The 17,993-nt window shown below is 46.7% G+C and overlaps 1 protein-coding gene across 1 annotated transcript; it reads right to left on the reverse strand.

Moving 5' to 3' along the window:
* Positions 1 to 24: 24 nt before the first annotated feature.
* Positions 25 to 17,687, reverse strand: dis3 (DIS3 exosome endoribonuclease and 3'-5' exoribonuclease). The gene is made up of 20 exons (XM_045699552.2): positions 17,356 to 17,687; positions 16,791 to 16,948; positions 15,840 to 16,033; positions 15,193 to 15,266; positions 14,819 to 14,986; positions 14,206 to 14,481; positions 13,843 to 13,980; positions 13,426 to 13,572; positions 13,083 to 13,199; positions 12,846 to 12,947; positions 12,583 to 12,647; positions 12,410 to 12,494; positions 12,158 to 12,285; positions 11,161 to 11,247; positions 10,261 to 10,417; positions 9,329 to 9,543; positions 8,009 to 8,177; positions 767 to 925; positions 558 to 680; positions 25 to 394 (listed from the first exon to the last, which is right to left on the reverse strand). The coding sequence occupies exons 1-20, from the start codon at positions 17,572 to 17,574 to the stop codon at positions 326 to 328; spliced, it is 2,850 nt and encodes a 949-aa protein (XP_045555508.1). The 5' UTR covers positions 17,575 to 17,687; the 3' UTR covers positions 25 to 325.
* Positions 17,688 to 17,993: the final 306 nt, after the last annotated feature.

The raw sequence follows: 17,993 nt of genomic DNA on the forward strand, positions 1-17,993 counted from the left end.
AAAGAGATGAGAAAAGGAAGTGTCTAAAAACCAAGAGATTTATTGGGAGTTGTACAAGGAAACTTTCCTTCTAGAATAGACCGTACAAACCACATGGGTCAGGAATACAAACAGTATATTACCCCATTCTACAGGTTACTGGCATCTCATTAACATTCACCTGGAAGGTTGACGTTCTATAAGTCAAGGAAACAAGGGTCTGTTTTAAAATCACAACCATATTAACCACAGGATGTTCTGTGCTTGTCATGTAGGGAAAAAAGATAAACATTAAAAATAACTCTACTGAGCTAAGAGAAAAGTTTCGGTCTGAGGATGGTGTTATTCAACGGTCCAGTTTAGCTCTCTTGGTATCTGGTTCTGGTTCAGACGGTGCGACACTCACTCCAGAGATCTAGAAAACAACATTAGTTACATGTCCAACCCTGAAAAGAGTGATTGACATGACAGAAGGAATTTTACCTCAGACACAAACTGTTACCTGAACATGGTTTTAGTTCAGAACTACATGGAAATGACCACCGTAGGATCTCTTAAGTTTGAAACAACAAACGTACCACAGGTTCGACCAGGGACATCCTGATCTTCTGGTGCTGGACGTTGGACGCGTCCAGACTGATGGTCACTTTGACCTTGTCAAACATGTTGAAGGAGTGGCCCTCCACCGTCAGACTAGGAGCCTGTTCTCACACACACACACACAGTTACAGTTGAACCATACAAAAATAAAACAGCTTTAATTTTCTCTGACACACAGCGAGGGTACCTCTTCGTTGAAGATCAGTTTGGGGCTGGGTTTGTCTTTGTTCTCAAAGAACACCGTTCCTTCCAGACCAAACTTAGGGATGAGAACGATGATGGCGTTCTTCCTCACAAACAGGATGAACCCCTCCTCATTCAGGATGCCTCTGCTCTTGAAGAACAGCTGGAGGAAACCATACATTATCAGGAAATCTGCCATCTCGGCCATGGGCTTATTTTATCTCAGATGGAAACAGGGAGAGACTACCCGGAAATGTCCAGTAAGAAATGCTATTTTTCAATTTCCATTGCAACGTATTTTGCTACAGTGCACTAATGAATATGACCCAGGTGTCCTTTTGTAAAATGGGTCCCACGTCGTCAATGGGACTTCCTGGTTAAATAGTTTGTGTGAGTGAGTCCAGTACCTGTGTGTGGAAGACTACAGAGGCTCTAACAGGTCAGTGTGAGGTGAGACCAGTACCTGTGTGTGGAAGACTACAGAGGCTCTAACAGGTCAGTGTTAGGTGAGACCAGTACCTGTGTGTGGAAGACTACAGAGGCTCTAACAGGTCAGTGTTAGGTGAGACCAGTACCTGTGTGTGGAAGACTACAGAGGCTCTAACAGGTCAGTGTTAGGTGAGACCAGTACCTGTGTGTGGAAGACTACAGAGGCTCTAACAGGTCAGTGTTAGGTGAGACCAGTACCTGTGTGTGGAAGACTACAGAGGCTCTAACAGGTCAGTGTTAGGTGAGACCAGTACCTGTGTGTGGAAGACTACAGAGGCTCTAACAGGTCAGTGTGAGGTGAGACCAGTACCTGTGTGTGGAAGACTACAGAGGCTCTAACAGGTCAGTGTGTTAGGTGAGACCAGTACCTGTGTGAGGAAGACTACAGAGGCTCTAACAGGTCAGTGTTAGGTGAGACCAGTACCTGTGTGTGGAAGACTACAGAGGCTCTAACAGGTCAGTGTTAGGTGAGACCAGTACCTGTGTGTGGAAGGCTACAGAGGCTCTAACAGGTCAGTGTTAGGTGAGACCAGTACCTGTGTGTGGAAGGCTACAGAGGCTCTAACAGGTCAGTGTTAGGTGAGACCAGTACCTGTGTGTGGAAGACTACAGAGGCTCTAACAGGTCAGTGTGTTAGGTGAGACCAGTACCTGTGTGTGGAAGACTACAGAGGCTCTAACAGGTCAGTGTTAGGTGAGACCAGTACCTGTGTGTGGAAGACTACAGAGGCTCTAACAGGTCAGTGTTAGGTGAGACCAGTACCTGTGTGTGGAAGACTACAGAGGCTCTAACAGGTCAGTGTGAGGTGAGACCAGTACCTGTGTGTGGAAGACTACAGAGGCTCTAACAGGTCAGTGTTAGGTGAGACCAGTACCTGTGTGTGGAAGACTACAGAGGCTCTAACAGGTCAGTGTTAGGTGAGACCAGTACCTGTGTGTGGAAGACTACAGAGGCTCTAACAGGTCAGTGTTAGGTGAGACCAGTACCTGTGTGTGGAAGACTACAGAGGCTCTAACAGGTCAGTGTTAGGTGAGACCAGTACCTGTGTGTGGAAGACTACAGAGGCTCTAACAGGTCAGTGTTAGGTGAGACCAGTACCTGTGTGTGGAAGACTACAGAGGCTCTAACAGGTCAGTGTTAGGTGAGACCAGTACCTGTGTGTGGAAGACTACAGAGGCTCTAACAGGTCAGTGTTAGGTGAGACCAGTACCTGTGTGTGGAAGACTACAGAGGCTCTAACAGGTCAGTGTTAGGTGAGACCAGTACCTGTGTGTGGAAGACTACAGAGGCTCTAACAGGTCAGTGTTAGGTGAGACCAGTACCTGTGTGTGGAAGACTACAGAGGCTCTAACAGGTCAGTGTTAGGTGAGACCAGTACCTGTGTGTGGAAGACTACAGAGGCTCTAACAGGTCAGTGTTAGGTGAGACCAGTACCTGTGTGTGGAAGACTACAGAGGCTCTAACAGGTCAGTGTTAGGTGAGACCAGTACCTGTGTGTGGAAGACTACAGAGGCACTAACAGGTCAGTGTGAGGTGAGACCAGTACCTGTGTGTGGAAGACTACAGAGGCTCTAACAGGTCAGTGTGAGGTGAGACCAGTACCTGTGTGTGGAAGACTACAGAGGCTCTAACAGGTCAGTGTTAGGTGAGACCAGTACCTGTGTGTGGAAGACTACAGAGGCTCTAACAGGTCAGTGTTAGGTGAGACCAGTACCTGTGTGTGGAAGACTACAGAGGCTCTAACAGGTCAGTGTTAGGTGAGACCAGTACCTGTGTGTGGAAGACTACAGAGGCTCTAACAGGTCAGTGTTAGGTGAGACCAGTACCTGTGTGTGGAAGACTACAGAGGCTCTAACAGGTCAGTGTTAGGTGAGACCAGTACCTGTGTGTGGAAGACTACAGAGGCTCTAACAGGTCAGTGTTAGGTGAGACCAGTACCTGTGTGTGGAAGACTACAGAGGCTCTAACAGGTCAGTGTTAGGTGAGACCAGTACCTGTGTGTGGAAGACTACAGAGGCTCTAACAGGTCAGTGTTAGGTGAGACCAGTACCTGTGTGTGGAAGACTACAGAGGCTCTAACAGGTCAGTGTTAGGTGAGACCAGTACCTGTGTGTGGAAGACTACAGAGGCTCTAACAGGTCAGTGTTAGGTGAGACCAGTACCTGTGTGTGGAAGACTACAGAGGCTCTAACAGGTCAGTGTTAGGTGAGACCAGTACCTGTGTGTGGAAGACTACAGAGGCTCTAACAGGTCAGTGTTAGGTGAGACCAGTACCTGTGTGTGGAAGACTACAGAGGCTCTAACAGGTCAGTGTTAGGTGAGACCAGTACCTGTGTGTGGAAGACTACAGAGGCTCTAACAGGTCAGTGTTAGGTGAGACCAGTACCTGTGTGTGGAAGACTACAGAGGCTCTAACAGGTCAGTGTTAGGTGAGACCAGTACCTGTGTGTGGAAGGACTACAGAGGCTCTAACAGGTCAGTGTTAGGTGAGACCAGTACCTGTGTGTGGAAGACTACAGAGGCTCTAACAGGTCAGTGTTAGGTGAGACCAGTACCTGTGTGTGGAAGACTACAGAGGCTCTAACAGGTCAGTGTTAGGTGAGACCAGTACCTGTGTGTGGAAGACTACAGAGGCTCTAACAGGTCAGTGTTAGGTGAGACCAGTACCTGTGTGTGGAAGACTACAGAGGCTCTAACAGGTCAGTGTTAGGTGAGACCAGTACCTGTGTGTGGAAGACTACAGAGGCTCTAACAGGTCAGTGTTAGGTGAGACCAGTACCTGTGTGTGGAAGACTACAGAGGCTCTAACAGGTCAGTGTTAGGTGAGACCAGTACCTGTGTGTGGAAGACTACAGAGGCTCTAACAGGTCAGTGTTAGGTGAGACCAGTACCTGTGTGTGGAAGACTACAGAGGCTCTAACAGGTCAGTGTTAGGTGAGACCAGTACCTGTGTGTGGAAGACTACAGAGGCTCTAACAGGTCAGTGTTAGGTGAGACCAGTACCTGTGTGTGGAAGACTACAGAGGCTCTAACAGGTCAGTGTTAGGTGAGACCAGTACCTGTGTGTGGAAGACTACAGAGGCTCTAACAGGTCAGTGTTAGGTGAGACCAGTACCTGTGTGTGGAAGACTACAGAGGCTCTAACAGGTCAGTGTTAGGTGAGACCAGTACCTGTGTGTGGAAGACTACAGAGGCTCTAACAGGTCAGTGTTAGGTGAGACCAGTACCTGTGTGTGGAAGACTACAGAGGCTCTAACAGGTCAGTGTTAGGTGAGACCAGTACCTGTGTGTGGAAGACTACAGAGGCTCTAACAGGTCAGTGTTAGGTGAGACCAGTACCTGTGTGTGGAAGACTACAGAGGCTCTAACAGGTCAGTGTTAGGTGAGACCAGTACCTGTGTGTGGAAGACTACAGAGGCTCTAACAGGTCAGTGTGAGGTGAGACCAGTACCTGTGTGTGGAAGACTACAGAGGCTCTAACAGGTCAGTGTGAGGTGAGACCAGTACCTGTGTGTGGAAGACTACAGAGGCTCTAACAGGTCAGTGTTAGGTGAGACCAGTACCTGTGTGTGGAAGACTACAGAGGCTCTAACAGGTCAGTGTGAGGTGAGACCAGTACCTGTGTGTGGAAGACTACAGAGGCTCTAACAGGTCAGTGTGAGGTGAGACCAGTACCTGTGTGTGGAAGACTACAGAGGCTCTAACAGGTCAGTGTTAGGTGAGACCAGTACCTGTGTGTGGAAGACTACAGAGGCTCTAACAGGTCAGTGTTAGGTGAGACCAGTACCTGTGTGTGGAAGACTACAGAGGCTCTAACAGGTCAGTGTTAGGTGAGACCAGTACCTGTGTGTGGAAGACTACAGAGGCTCTAACAGGTCAGTGTTAGGTGAGACCAGTACCTGTGTGTGGAAGACTACAGAGGCTCTAACAGGTCAGTGTTAGGTGAGACCAGTACCTGTGTGTGGAAGACTACAGAGGCTCTAACAGGTCAGTGTTAGGTGAGACCAGTACCTGTGTGAGGAAGACTACAGAGGCTCTAACAGGTCAGTGTTAGGTGAGACCAGTACCTGTGTGTGGAAGACTACAGAGGCTCTAACAGGTCAGTGTTAGGTGAGACCAGTACCTGTGTGTGGAAGACTACAGAGGCTCTAACAGGTCAGTGTTAGGTGAGACCAGTACCTGTGTGTGGAAGACTACAGAGGCTCTAACAGGTCAGTGTTAGGTGAGACCAGTACCTGTGTGTGGAAGACTACAGAGGCTCTAACAGGTCAGTGTTAGGTGAGACCAGTACCTGTGTGTGGAAGACTACAGAGGCTCTAACAGGTCAGTGTTAGGTGAGACCAGTACCTGTGTGTGGAAGACTACAGAGGCTCTAACAGGTCAGTGTTAGGTGAGACCAGTACCTGTGTGTGGAAGACTACAGAGGCTCTAACAGGTCAGTGTGAGGTGAGACCAGTACCTGTGTGTGGAAGACTACAGAGGCTCTAACAGGTCAGTGTTAGGTGAGACCAGTACCTGTGTGTGGAAGACTACAGAGGCTCTAACAGGTCAGTGTTAGGTGAGACCAGTACCTGTGTGTGGAAGACTACAGAGGCTCTAACAGGTCAGTGTTAGGTGAGACCAGTACCTGTGTGTGGAAGGCTACAGAGGCTCTAACAGGTCAGTGTTAGGTGAGACCAGTACCTGTGTGTGGAAGGCTACAGAGGCTCTAACAGGTCAGTGTTAGGTGAGACCAGTACCTGTGTGTGGAAGACTACAGAGGCTCTAACAGGTCAGTGTTAGGTGAGACCAGTACCTGTGTGTGGAAGACTACAGAGGCTCTAACAGGTCAGTGTTAGGTGAGACCAGTACCTGTGTGAGGAAGACTACAGAGGCTCTAACAGGTCAGTGTTAGGTGAGACCAGTACCTGTGTGTGGAAGACTACAGAGGCTCTAACAGGTCAGTGTTAGGTGAGACCAGTACCTGTGTGTGGAAGACTACAGAGGCTCTAACAGGTCAGTGTTAGGTGAGACCAGTACCTGTGTGTGGAAGACTACAGAGGCTCTAACAGGTCAGTGTTAGGTGAGACCAGTACCTGTGTGTGGAAGACTACAGAGGCTCTAACAGGTCAGTGTTAGGTGAGACCAGTACCTGTGTGAGGAAGACTACAGAGGCTCTAACAGGTCAGTGTTAGGTGAGACCAGTACCTGTGTGTGGAAGACTACAGAGGCTCTAACAGGTCAGTGTTAGGTGAGACCAGTACCTGTGTGAGGAAGACTACAGAGGCTCTAACAGGTCAGTGTTAGGTGAGACCAGTACCTGTGTGTGGAAGACTACAGAGGCTCTAACAGGTCAGTGTTAGGTGAGACCAGTACCTGTGTGTGGAAGACTACAGAGGCTCTAACAGGTCAGTGTTAGGTGAGACCAGTACCTGTGTGTGGAAGACTACAGAGGCTCTAACAGGTCAGTGTTAGGTGAGACCAGTACCTGTGTGTGGAAGACTACAGAGGCTCTAACAGGTCAGTGTTAGGTGAGACCAGTACCTGTGTGTGGAAGACTACAGAGGCTCTAACAGGTCAGTGTTAGGTGAGACCAGTACCTGTGTGTGGAAGACTACAGAGGCTCTAACAGGTCAGTGTTAGGTGAGACCAGTACCTGTGTGTGGAAGACTACAGAGGCTCTAACAGGTCAGTGTGAGGTGAGACCAGTACCTGTGTGTGGAAGACTACAGAGGCTCTAACAGGTCAGTGTTAGGTGAGACCAGTACCTGTGTGTGGAAGACTACAGAGGCTCTAACAGGTCAGTGTTAGGTGAGACCAGTACCTGTGTGTGGAAGACTACAGAGGCTCTAACAGGTCAGTGTTAGGTGAGACCAGTACCTGTGTGTGGAAGGCTACAGAGGCTCTAACAGGTCAGTGTTAGGTGAGACCAGTACCTGTGTGTGGAAGACTACAGAGGCTCTAACAGGTCAGTGTTAGGTGAGACCAGTACCTGTGTGTGGAAGACTACAGAGGCTCTAACAGGTCAGTGTTAGGTGAGACCAGTACCTGTGTGTGGAAGACTACAGAGGCTCTAACAGGTCAGTGTTAGGTGAGACCAGTACCTGTGTGTGGAAGACTACAGAGGCTCTAACAGGTCAGTGTGTTAGGTGAGACCAGTACCTGTGTGTGGAAGACTACAGAGGCTCTAACAGGTCAGTGTTAGGTGAGACCAGTACCTGTGTGTGGAAGACTACAGAGGCTCTAACAGGTCAGTGTTAGGTGAGACCAGTACCTGTGTGAGGAAGACTACAGAGGCTCTAACAGGTCAGTGTTAGGTGAGTCCAGTACCTGTGTGTGGAAGACTACAGAGGCTCTAACAGGTCAGTGTTAGGTGAGACCAGTACCTGTGTGTGGAAGACTACAGAGGCTCTAACAGGTCAGTGTTAGGTGAGACCAGTACCTGTGTGTGGAAGACTACAGAGGCTCTAACAGGTCAGTGTTAGGTGAGACCAGTACCTGTGTGTGGAAGACTACAGAGGCTCTAACAGGTCAGTGTTAGGTGAGACCAGTACCTGTGTGTGGAAGACTACAGAGGCTCTAACAGGTCAGTGTTAGGTGAGACCAGTACCTGTGTGTGGAAGACTACAGAGGCTCTAACAGGTCAGTGTTAGGTGAGACCAGTACCTGTGTGAGGAAGACTACAGAGGCTCTAACAGGTCAGTGTTAGGTGAGACCAGTACCTGTGTGTGGAAGACTACAGAGGCTCTAACAGGTCAGTGTTAGGTGAGACCAGTACCTGTGTGTGGAAGGCTACAGAGGCTCGCTGTGCGTACTGAGCCATCTTGTGTCTGTAGTTGAGGTTGTTGCAGAGGGCAGACTGCTTGTGTTTGTCCATCAGGTCTGGGTAGGTGCTGTCTGCTCCAATGGCTACAGCCAGCAGCCGATGCACGATGATGTCAGAGTATCTGTAGAGGTTACAATAACATCAGAACCAGTCAGGGTGGACGGACCAGTCAGGAGTAGAGGGAGGGTGTTCTCACCGTCTGATAGGCGAGGTGAAGTGGGTGTTCTCACCGTCTGATAGGCGAGGTGAAGTGTGTGTTCTCACCGTCTGATAGGCGAGGTGAAGTGGGTGTTCTCACCGTCTGATAGGCGAGGTGAAGTGTGTGTTCTCACCGTCTGATAGGCGAGGTGAAGTGTGTGTTCTCACCGTCTGATAGGCGAGGTGAAGTGTGTGTTCTCACCGTCTGATAGGCGAGGTGAAGTGTGTGTTCTCACCGTCTGATAGGCGAGGTGAAGTGTGTGTTCTCACCGTCTGATAGGCGAGGTGAAGTGTGTGTTCTCACCGTCTGATAGGCGAGGTGAAGTGTGTGTTCTCACCGTCTGATAGGCGAGGTGAAGTGTGTGTTCTCACCGTCTGATAGGCGAGGTGAAGTGTGTGTGCTCACCGTCTGATAGGCGAGGTGAAGTGTGTGTTCTCACCGTCTGATAGGCGAGGTGAAGTGTGTGTTCTCACCGTCTGATAGGCGAGGTGAAGTGTGTGTTCTCACCGTCTGATAGGTGAGGTGAAGTGTGTGTGTTCTCACCGTCTGATAGGCGAGGTGAAGTGTGTGTGTTCTCACCGTCTGATAGGCGAGGTGAAGTGTGTGTGTTCTCACCGTCTGATAGGCGAGGTGAAGTGTGTGTGTTCTCACCGTCTGATAGGCGAGGTGAAGTGTGTGTGTTCTCACCGTCTGATAGGCGAGGTGAAGTGTGTGTGTTCTCACCGTCTGATAGGCGAGGTGAAGTGTGTGTGTTCTCACCGTCTGATAGGCGAGGTGAAGTGTGTGTGTTCTCACCGTCTGATAGGCGAGGTGAAGTGTGTGTGTTCTCACCGTCTGATAGGCGAGGTGAAGTGTGTGTGTTCTCACCGTCTGATAGGCGAGGTGAAGTGTGTGTTCTCACCGTCTGATAGGCGAGGTGAAGTGTGTGTTCTCACCGTCTGATAGGCGAGGTGAAGTGTGTGTTCTCACCGTCTGATAGGCGAGGTGAAGTGTGTGTGTTCTCACCGTCTGATAGGCGAGGTGAAGTGTGTGTGTTCTCACCGTCTGATAGGCGAGGTGAAGTGTGTTCTCACCGTCTGATAGGTGAGGTGAAGTGTGTGTAGATGGGAGAGGCCAGTCCATAGTGGTGGAAGTCACTGTCCATCCCGGAGCAGAAGTACACAGCCTGCATCATGCAGCGTGTTGCTAGGATACGCAGCAAGGTGTTGAAGTAAGGGAAGCCGTCCACCTGGGCCGCGTCCAGAGAGTCAGCTAGAGCCTTGGCCGAGTCCGTGTGGATCACCAAGTCCTGAGGGGAGGGACAACAACGTTAGAACTACATTAGACTGATGTTGCTTCTGACGTTAGGACTACATTCGACTGATGTCAGAAACAACAACGTTAGGACTACATTATACTGATGTCAGAAACAACAACGTTAGGACTACATTATACTGATGTCAGAAACAACAACGTTAGGACTATATTCCACTGATGTCAGAAACAACAACGTTAGAACTACATTATACTGATGTCAGAAACAACAACGTTAGGACTACATTCCACTGATGTCAGAAACAACAACGTTAGGACTACATTCCACTGATGTCAGAAACAACAACGTTAGGACTACATTCCACTGATGTCAGAAACAACAACGTTAGGACTACATTCCACTGATGTCAGAAACAACAACGTTAGGACTACATTCCACTGATGTGAGAAACAACAACGTTAGGACTACATTCGACTGATGTCAGAAACAACAACGTTAGGACTACATTATACTGATGTCAGAAAGTGTAATACAAGGGAAACGGGGGGTTTATTTGTTGTAATTATTGATATCTATCCAAGGTTCTACGTCAGTCCCTATTTTGTTGTCCTTCGACCCGGAAAGGAACAATTGTCCCCAAAAAAGATCAAGTCTTATTAAAACTGTGTTTTAGCTAGAAGTATTGTCTCTGGATGTCATTAGATGTGTTTTAGATGTTGATGTCTAGTCAGTCTGAATATGTAGATGTACCTTAGACTTGGCAGCCTTGTTGAGGATGTCATAGTTAGATGGAGGAGGGGCGGGGTGCTTCCTGAGAAGAGCACACTCTGAGAACTCATCATAAATCTTCTGAGCTACTGAAATGTTGGCCAGCAACATGAACTCCTCCACCATCGAGTTGGTCTCCCTGGGGAACAATAAAGTTATTTGAATTTGAACCCACCGATACAGCGTGAACATCAAGTCTCTGAGCAGAGATCTACTGTTGGATGCTATAACTCAGTGACAAGGTAAACCTGGAAACAGCAGGATGCTTTGACAGGCCACAAAAAGCTTGTCAATATTCATGTGAATTCAGCTGAACTTGAAGTTTAAACCATGTTAGTCAGGGTCAAAACGACAGCACAGTTTCAAGCATCATGAACAGACACATTCTAAAAGCCTTATTTTAAATGCTACATTCTAAAAGCCTTATTTGAAATTCTACATTCTAAAAGCCTTATTTGAAATTCTACATTCTAAAAGCCTTATTTTAAATGCTACATTCTAAAAGCCTTATTTGAAATTCTACATTCTAAAAGCCTTATTTGAAATTCTACATTCTAAAAGCCTTATTTGAAATTCTACATTCTAAAAGCCTTATTTGAAATTCTACATTCTAAAAGCCTTATTTGAAATTCTACATTCTAAAAGCCTTATTTGAAATTCTACATTCTAAAAGCCTTATTTGAAATTCTACATTCTAAAAGCCTTATTTGAAATTCTACATTCTAAAAGCCTTATTTGAAATTCTACATTCTAAAAGCCTTATTTTAAATGCTATATTCTAAAAGCCTTATTTTAAATTCTACATTCTAAAAGCCTTATTTTAAATGCTATATTCTAAAAGCCTTATTTTAAATTCTATATTCTAAAAGCCTGACAACGTACTTGAGTTCCTTGGTCTGTAGGTCTATGGGGTCGTGAGTCTCACTGTCGATGTGGAAGCGAACCTCGGGGGAGGAGAGAGTCAACGCACTGAAACACACAACGGAAAACCACCATGTTAGATCACCAACAAAGACATGTATTTATACATTCCAAACAGTAAAACATATAGATTAATGAGACGATCAACCAGATCAATTAACATAATCAATCCATCAACCAACGAATCACTTTTGGGAATACATCAATCTGCCACAGTTCTAACGATCCGTCTCAACTACTGACATCACATAGTCACAAACCCTTTCTCTATCCTGTCTCTTCAGGATCCTGGCTAGTCTGTTCAGGCCTCGTAACCTCTTACCCTTTCTCTATCCTGTCTCTTCAGGATCCTGGCTAGTCTGTTCAGGCCTCGTAACCTCTTACCCTTTCTCTATCCTCCGTTTCTTCAGGATCCTGGCTAGTCTGTTCAGGCCTCGTAAGCTCTTAGCCTTTCTCTATCCTCCGTTTCTTCAGGATCCTGGCTAGTCTGTTCAGGCCTCGTAAGCTCTTAGCCTTTCTCTATCCTCCGTTTCTTCAGGATCCTGGCTAGTCTGTTCAGGCCTCGTAAGCTCTTAGCCTTTCTCTATCCTCCGTTTCTTCAGGATCCTGGCTAGTCTGTTCAGACCTCGTAAGCTCTTAGCCTTTCTCTATCCTCCGTTTCTTCAGGATCCTGGCTAGTCTGTTCAGGCCTCGTAAGCTCTTAGCCTTTCTCTATCCTCCGTTTCTTCAGGATCCTGGCTAGTCTGTTCAGGCCTCGTAAGCTCTTAGCCTTTCTCTATCCTCCGTTTCTTCAGGATCCTGGCTAGTCTGTTCAGACCTCGTAAGCTCTTACCCTTTCTCTATCCTGTCTCTTCAGGATCCTGGCTAGTCTGTTCAGTCCTCGTAAGCTCTTACCCTTTCTCTATCCTCCGTTTCTTCAGGATCCTGGCTAGTCTGTTCAGTCCTCGTAAGCTCTTACCCTTTCTCTATCCTCCGTTTCTTCAGGATCTTGGCTAGTCTGTTCAGTCCTCGTAAGCTCTTGGTGGTGTCATCATTCATGTTGGCGTCATCAATCCTCATCTGGGCCTCGGCGTACGTCAGGGAGGCCTGGAGGAAGAATTATCATTCAATTCAATAAACTTTATTGATCCCTGAGGGGCATTTCTAAGTCTTACATTGTCTCAATCACAACTGTTACATTGTCAAATGTGTGAGTTTACTCTCCCCCTACCTTGGAGTTGATGACACTTTTAGTGAATCTGGTCTGGACTATCTCAGCCTTGTCGTTGATCTCCCATATACAAGAGAAGGCCAGCCTACAGAGAGGAGACACCATGAACACCACTAATGGTAAATGACAACAACAACAACATATATGACGTCTTAAGGAGGTATTAAAGTCACCTCTCCACACTGGATCGTAGAGAACACAGGTTGGAGCTCAGCAGTTCAGGAACCATGTCGATCCTCTGTGGGAGACAATCAGCTGTGTTAACAATACAACACTGAAATGGAACACTATTCCCTATATTTTGGACTACTTCTGACCCGGGCTCTGGTAAAACGTAGTGCACTATATAGGGAATAGGGTGCCGTTTAAGACGTACTAAAAAGAGCTAGCTAGGGTTCATCAAGGTTACTATGTGATGATACAGAGGATCTCCTACCCTTCCAGTCAGGTAGACTGTAGTCCCTCTGTTTGCAGCCTCCAGGTCCATGGCGTTGCCTGGACGGATGAAGTGGCTCACGTCAGCAATGTGGACACCAACCTTCAACCCACAATGAAACACACACGATCACTTCTCAACTTTAAATTCTGTTCCATCACATTACCAATTAAATAGATTCTGTTACCTCATCCGTCCAATAAAATGTGATAAACAGTTAGTTCATCAGTGTCCTACCTCTTGGTTTCCATTGGGCAGGTCTCTGCAGTGCAGAGCATCATCTATGTCCGTACAGCCAGGAGGATCCACACTGCAGACAGTCAGGTTCCTCAGGTCCTCTCTCACAGCCATGTCCTGATAGAAGATCAAATAAGGTTTAGTGATGCATCATTACCTGTTATAAGCATGTTATGAGCCTTTATAAAGTATTATAACCACACCATAATGCAATTATACCAACAGGCTTTAAGTAGTGTTGCAAATTGTTGATTGTTATAGCTACAACAACGTAGCCACCAGCTGACAACCATTGATATATGTCTTGACACAAAATGGCCGCCATAACAGGACCCCCAGTTACCTCCTCTGTGATGTTCCAGGGCATCTTGGGGAGGAAACTGAGGACGGCCTGTGAGAAGTCCTGGTGAGGGACATCATGCTCCAGCAGTAGCACCTCCGTCTCTGTCTCCTTGTCCCCTGCACTTCCCAGGCTACGAACAAAATGGCCCTGAGAGGAGAGAGGGAGAGGAGGATAGAAGGAGAGGAGGAGAGAGGGGTGGGTGAGGAGAGAATGGTGCCTAGTCTCTGCTAGCTCCTCGAAGACAGAAAGAGGAGAGAGAAGCAGTTGACTATGATTGAGGTGCGTTCCAGGTCCTCTTCATTGCAGTCACGCTGCACATCTCATGTACATCCTACACTTCTCCAGACATTGATATCCGGTAATGATACGTGATCATCTGAGCAGCCCAGCTGTAATAAAGACCTGAGAGACACATACATTAGGGTATCTGGAGTGCTTGGGCCAGCCGTCGATGGCCACCATGATCCTCTGTCCTGCCAATGTGGCCGCCTGGCGCGTCTCGATACGGATCCTGGGGATACGACGGTCAGCTGGGGTGAAGAGGTGACGGGTCGCCTGGGAAGGGAAGAAGGGGTAAAAGACCAGGAACAATGAGATATCTTTGGTCTTGTCCACATTCGTCAGCACAAAACAAGTACGACAGACGACAAATAATCACAAGAGAAACCAAAGCATGGTGGTATATGCATCCATATTGACAAATACTCATGTAGGAATTCTGAAGGGTTTGATTTGATTGATGTATTGATTGACAGAGCAGAGTGAGGTGACGCTAGCCACCTCTTTGATTTGGGACAGGAAGAGCATGCCACAGAACGGTCTCCAGTTCCTCTTGATGATCCCCACCACCCTGCCTGTGGGCTTCCGTGACCCCGCCCCCGACGGACCACTCTTCAACTCTGCCTCCTCCTCCTCTGTGACATCATCCTCCTTGGGCCCCTCGTCCTGCAGCACCACAGAGGACGGAGCCACCCATTGGTTCAGAGGCAGGATCTCCACAGCAACCAGGTCCTGATGGACAGCCCTGTTCAAGTTCTGTAGGCCTTGGATGAGAACCTGAGGGGCGGGACAGGAAGAGGAAGTGTTACCATGGTAACCAACGCTGCTTCGTTTACATTTCCCATCCAATCACTCGCTCACTCACTCATCCCCATGTCACCAGCTGGCTCTTAGAACAGCATCAAAGATTCTCCACTCCCATCCAATGGTAAAGGAAAAATAATACTGTTGATAACTCACTTTTCAAAACCAGGTACATGAACAGAGGAGCTAACTAACAATGAGGAAATATTCAATAACTGTTGGAGGACTTAAAGAATGTTCCATACTTCTATGGCAGGTTACACGGCCAGAATACACAAATGAACATGAGCTATGCTTTAGCAGCACTCACCTCTGTACTGTCATCTCCTTCTCCGTGGACAAACACAGTAGCCTCCAGGTAGTTGTCTCTGCTAGCCCGGAACGTTCCCTGTTGGAAGGTCCCACTCTTAATCCCAGACTGGATCCTAGACAGGGGCAGGTGCTCCGAGAACAACACCTTACTGCTGGTGATCTCATTCTGGGGGAGGGAGGGAGGGAGGGAGGGAGGGAGGGAGGGAGGGAGGGAGGGAGGGAGGGAGGGAGGGAGAAATTAAACAAATAACCATGAATATGCAGATCTAACATTCTTTATGAATATGCAGATCTAACTTTCTCTATGAATCTAAAATAGCTGCTGCAGAAAGTACATGTGTGTAAATGTGATATTGTGTAGATATTAGTTACCTTGTCATCGTTGGTCAAAGCCAGTCGATCCACCAGCTCAGGGTTGGCTATCAGACTCTTGACGTACTCCTCACCTGTGTGGAACAGAGGATGGATGTAGTCGGCATCTCCTAAAGTAAACATGTAGTCGGCATCTCCTAAAGTAAACATGTAGTCGGCATCTCCTAAAGTAAACATGTAGTCGGCATCTCCTAAAGTAAACATGTAGTCGGCATCTCCTAAAGTAAACATGTAGTCGGCATCTCCTAAAGTAAACATGTAGTCGGCATCTCCTAAAGTAAACATGTAGTCGACATGTTGAACCTATGTAGTATTGTGACCTTGTGATTAAGGTTAAAGACATGAACAGCGGTCTCATCTTGGAGTATTGAGGTAACAGATATTGTGATATTAAAGACATGAACAGCGGTCTCATCTTGGAGTATTGAGGTAACAGATATTGTGATATTAAAGACATGAACAGCAGTCTCATCTTGGGGTATAAGGTAGTTGTTGTGAAATTGTTAGATTACTTGCTGTTACGATATTACTGCACTGTCAGAACTAGAAGCACAAGCATTTCGCTACACTCGCATTAACATCTGCTAACCATGTTTATGTGACCAATAAAATGTGATTTGAGGTAACAGAGGTGTGTTGTTTCTTACATCTGTATGTGAGCAGGCCGGCCTCCTCTGCTTTCTCCTTGTTGCCCCGGTCATTGGTCAGCAAAACAACCTTTAACCCCTTGTCCGTGGGGGTGTTGTTCAGGTGATCACTGTACCACTTTGTAGATATGCGGATGGCTCTGTCATTACGATCGTTGGCGCTTTCCCCCTGCTCTCTCTCTATATACGTTTCTCTGGAACAGAACAATACAACCATACATTGCTTTGAAAAGCATTGATCGGTCACAAATGGTTGGACAGTTAAGGCGTCAGCATGCTTCAGTTCGGCTGGCGACTAGCCTGAGCTCGGTTAGCTGAACGAGTGTACTCTCAAACTTAAAAAGACCTTGGCTTGAAAAACAAGAGAAAAAAATGGCAATAGTACTGTTTGTCCATTTTGAGACGCCATAGCCAGTATACACTTCCACAAAATAGTCAGAATTAAGATAACTCAATAAATCTGTCATAAATTTACTTTTTTGCCTAGGAAATCTTAGTCATGCAATTTTTCATCTGATTAGGATGTTTGGTGCAGTATTTCTCAAGAGAAACCGTGAATGAGGACGAGTCGTTACTCGCTGAACGACAGCAGGCACTTCATTGAAGAATCCCTACTGTTGACCAATCAGCGATTAAGGCGTAGACTTCGGTTTGCCTCAAGAACAAAATGTGTGCACGAACAGCTTAAAAAACCCTTGTCAAAGTACAAAAAACTAAACAAAAACTAAACAAAATGGCATCGTAATATATGCGCAAACTCTTCCAAACTGTTTTGGCTGGGAAACATGCTGACTTCAGTCTTGCTTCAACTTATTTCAGTCAATTGGTACATCTGCGTCAGTGGTGGGATAACCCCAAGGGTCACTGATTCAAAATCAAGTTAGGCTGCACCCCCTTAAATCACTACAAAACAGTCAGTTATCTAAGGCAAACAGCAGATCTATTTTCTACCTGTGATGTTCGTTAGTGAAAGTGTAAAAGTGTTTTTCCTTGTCGTGAAGGATGTCTTTCAATCGCTTGTAGATGGGAGCGCTCCTGTGGCGGACCTCTTGGAGTACAGTCTGCAGAATGATCACGTTCTTGATCAAGGGATCCTCCAGGATATCAATCTACAGACATTAAAAGGGATATTGATTCAGCATGGTAGAATGTCACAGCTGAAAGTTAGTCAAATTAGTGTTAGCTAGATCAGGGTTTCCCAAACTTGATCCTGCACGTTTTGTTTTTTGCCCCAGCACTACATAGCTGACGCAAATATCCAACTCATCATCAAGCTTTGATTATTTTAATCTGCTGTGTAGGGCAAAAACCAAAACGTGCACCCGGGGGACGGGGCAGGACCGAGCTTGGGAAACCCTGAGCTTGATAAATTCACACTTTCACCAGAGGCGTGTCAGACATCTAAACTGTAGTTATGCGGTGGGACAATCTAGAGTTTACTTTAGACATGTACTTTTTGTATTGATTTGTTGTTAATAATAACGTTTACGTTAGACATTATTCCACAGTAACTTACCTGGCTCAACACAACGTTTGTGTCTGGGAGTAAATAGTGTGGGAAAGAACACAAGTTGCTTTCAATGCAAGCGTCTTTCTGCAACACAGACTCTTCTTGCTTGCATTCTGTACAAACTTCACTCCCGCACCAAATATCGTCTCGCAGGTAGTGCTCACGGACTATTTTCATGATCCCGCCTGATCGGGTTTTCTTTACGAAAGTTTTTGATTTCAACATTACTACGATAAATATATATTACAACAGTAATTTTGATACGTTTCTACTCATAGGTATACATCAACAAGCATTCCACCCGAGACCGATGTACACACGTGGGAGGAGGGAAGATAAAAACATTCCCGGGGTTCCTTGTGACGGATCATATCTGATTCAGATTCTATTGTGAACGTTACCAGATACTTTGTGTACTTTTTATACATGTATCAATTAAATGTGTGTATTTTAGAAACAATTTAGAGGGAATTTTATGCTAGATAATTAAATATGTCATAATATAATAATTTCCAACTCTGTGTAAAACGTTTTAAGGCCATCTTCTTTTTCTTCTTCATTTTAATCGTGGTGTGCAAACCAACCTTCAGAAGCATTACAGCTCCATAGCGGGCTGGAGTGTGATAGAGACAGCGCAAGTCCTA

This window comes from Salmo salar, chromosome 17, assembly GCF_965601325.2.
Source record: "Salmo salar chromosome 17, fSalSal1, whole genome shotgun sequence".
In the NCBI taxonomy this organism is placed as follows: domain Eukaryota; kingdom Metazoa; phylum Chordata; class Actinopteri; order Salmoniformes; family Salmonidae; genus Salmo; species Salmo salar.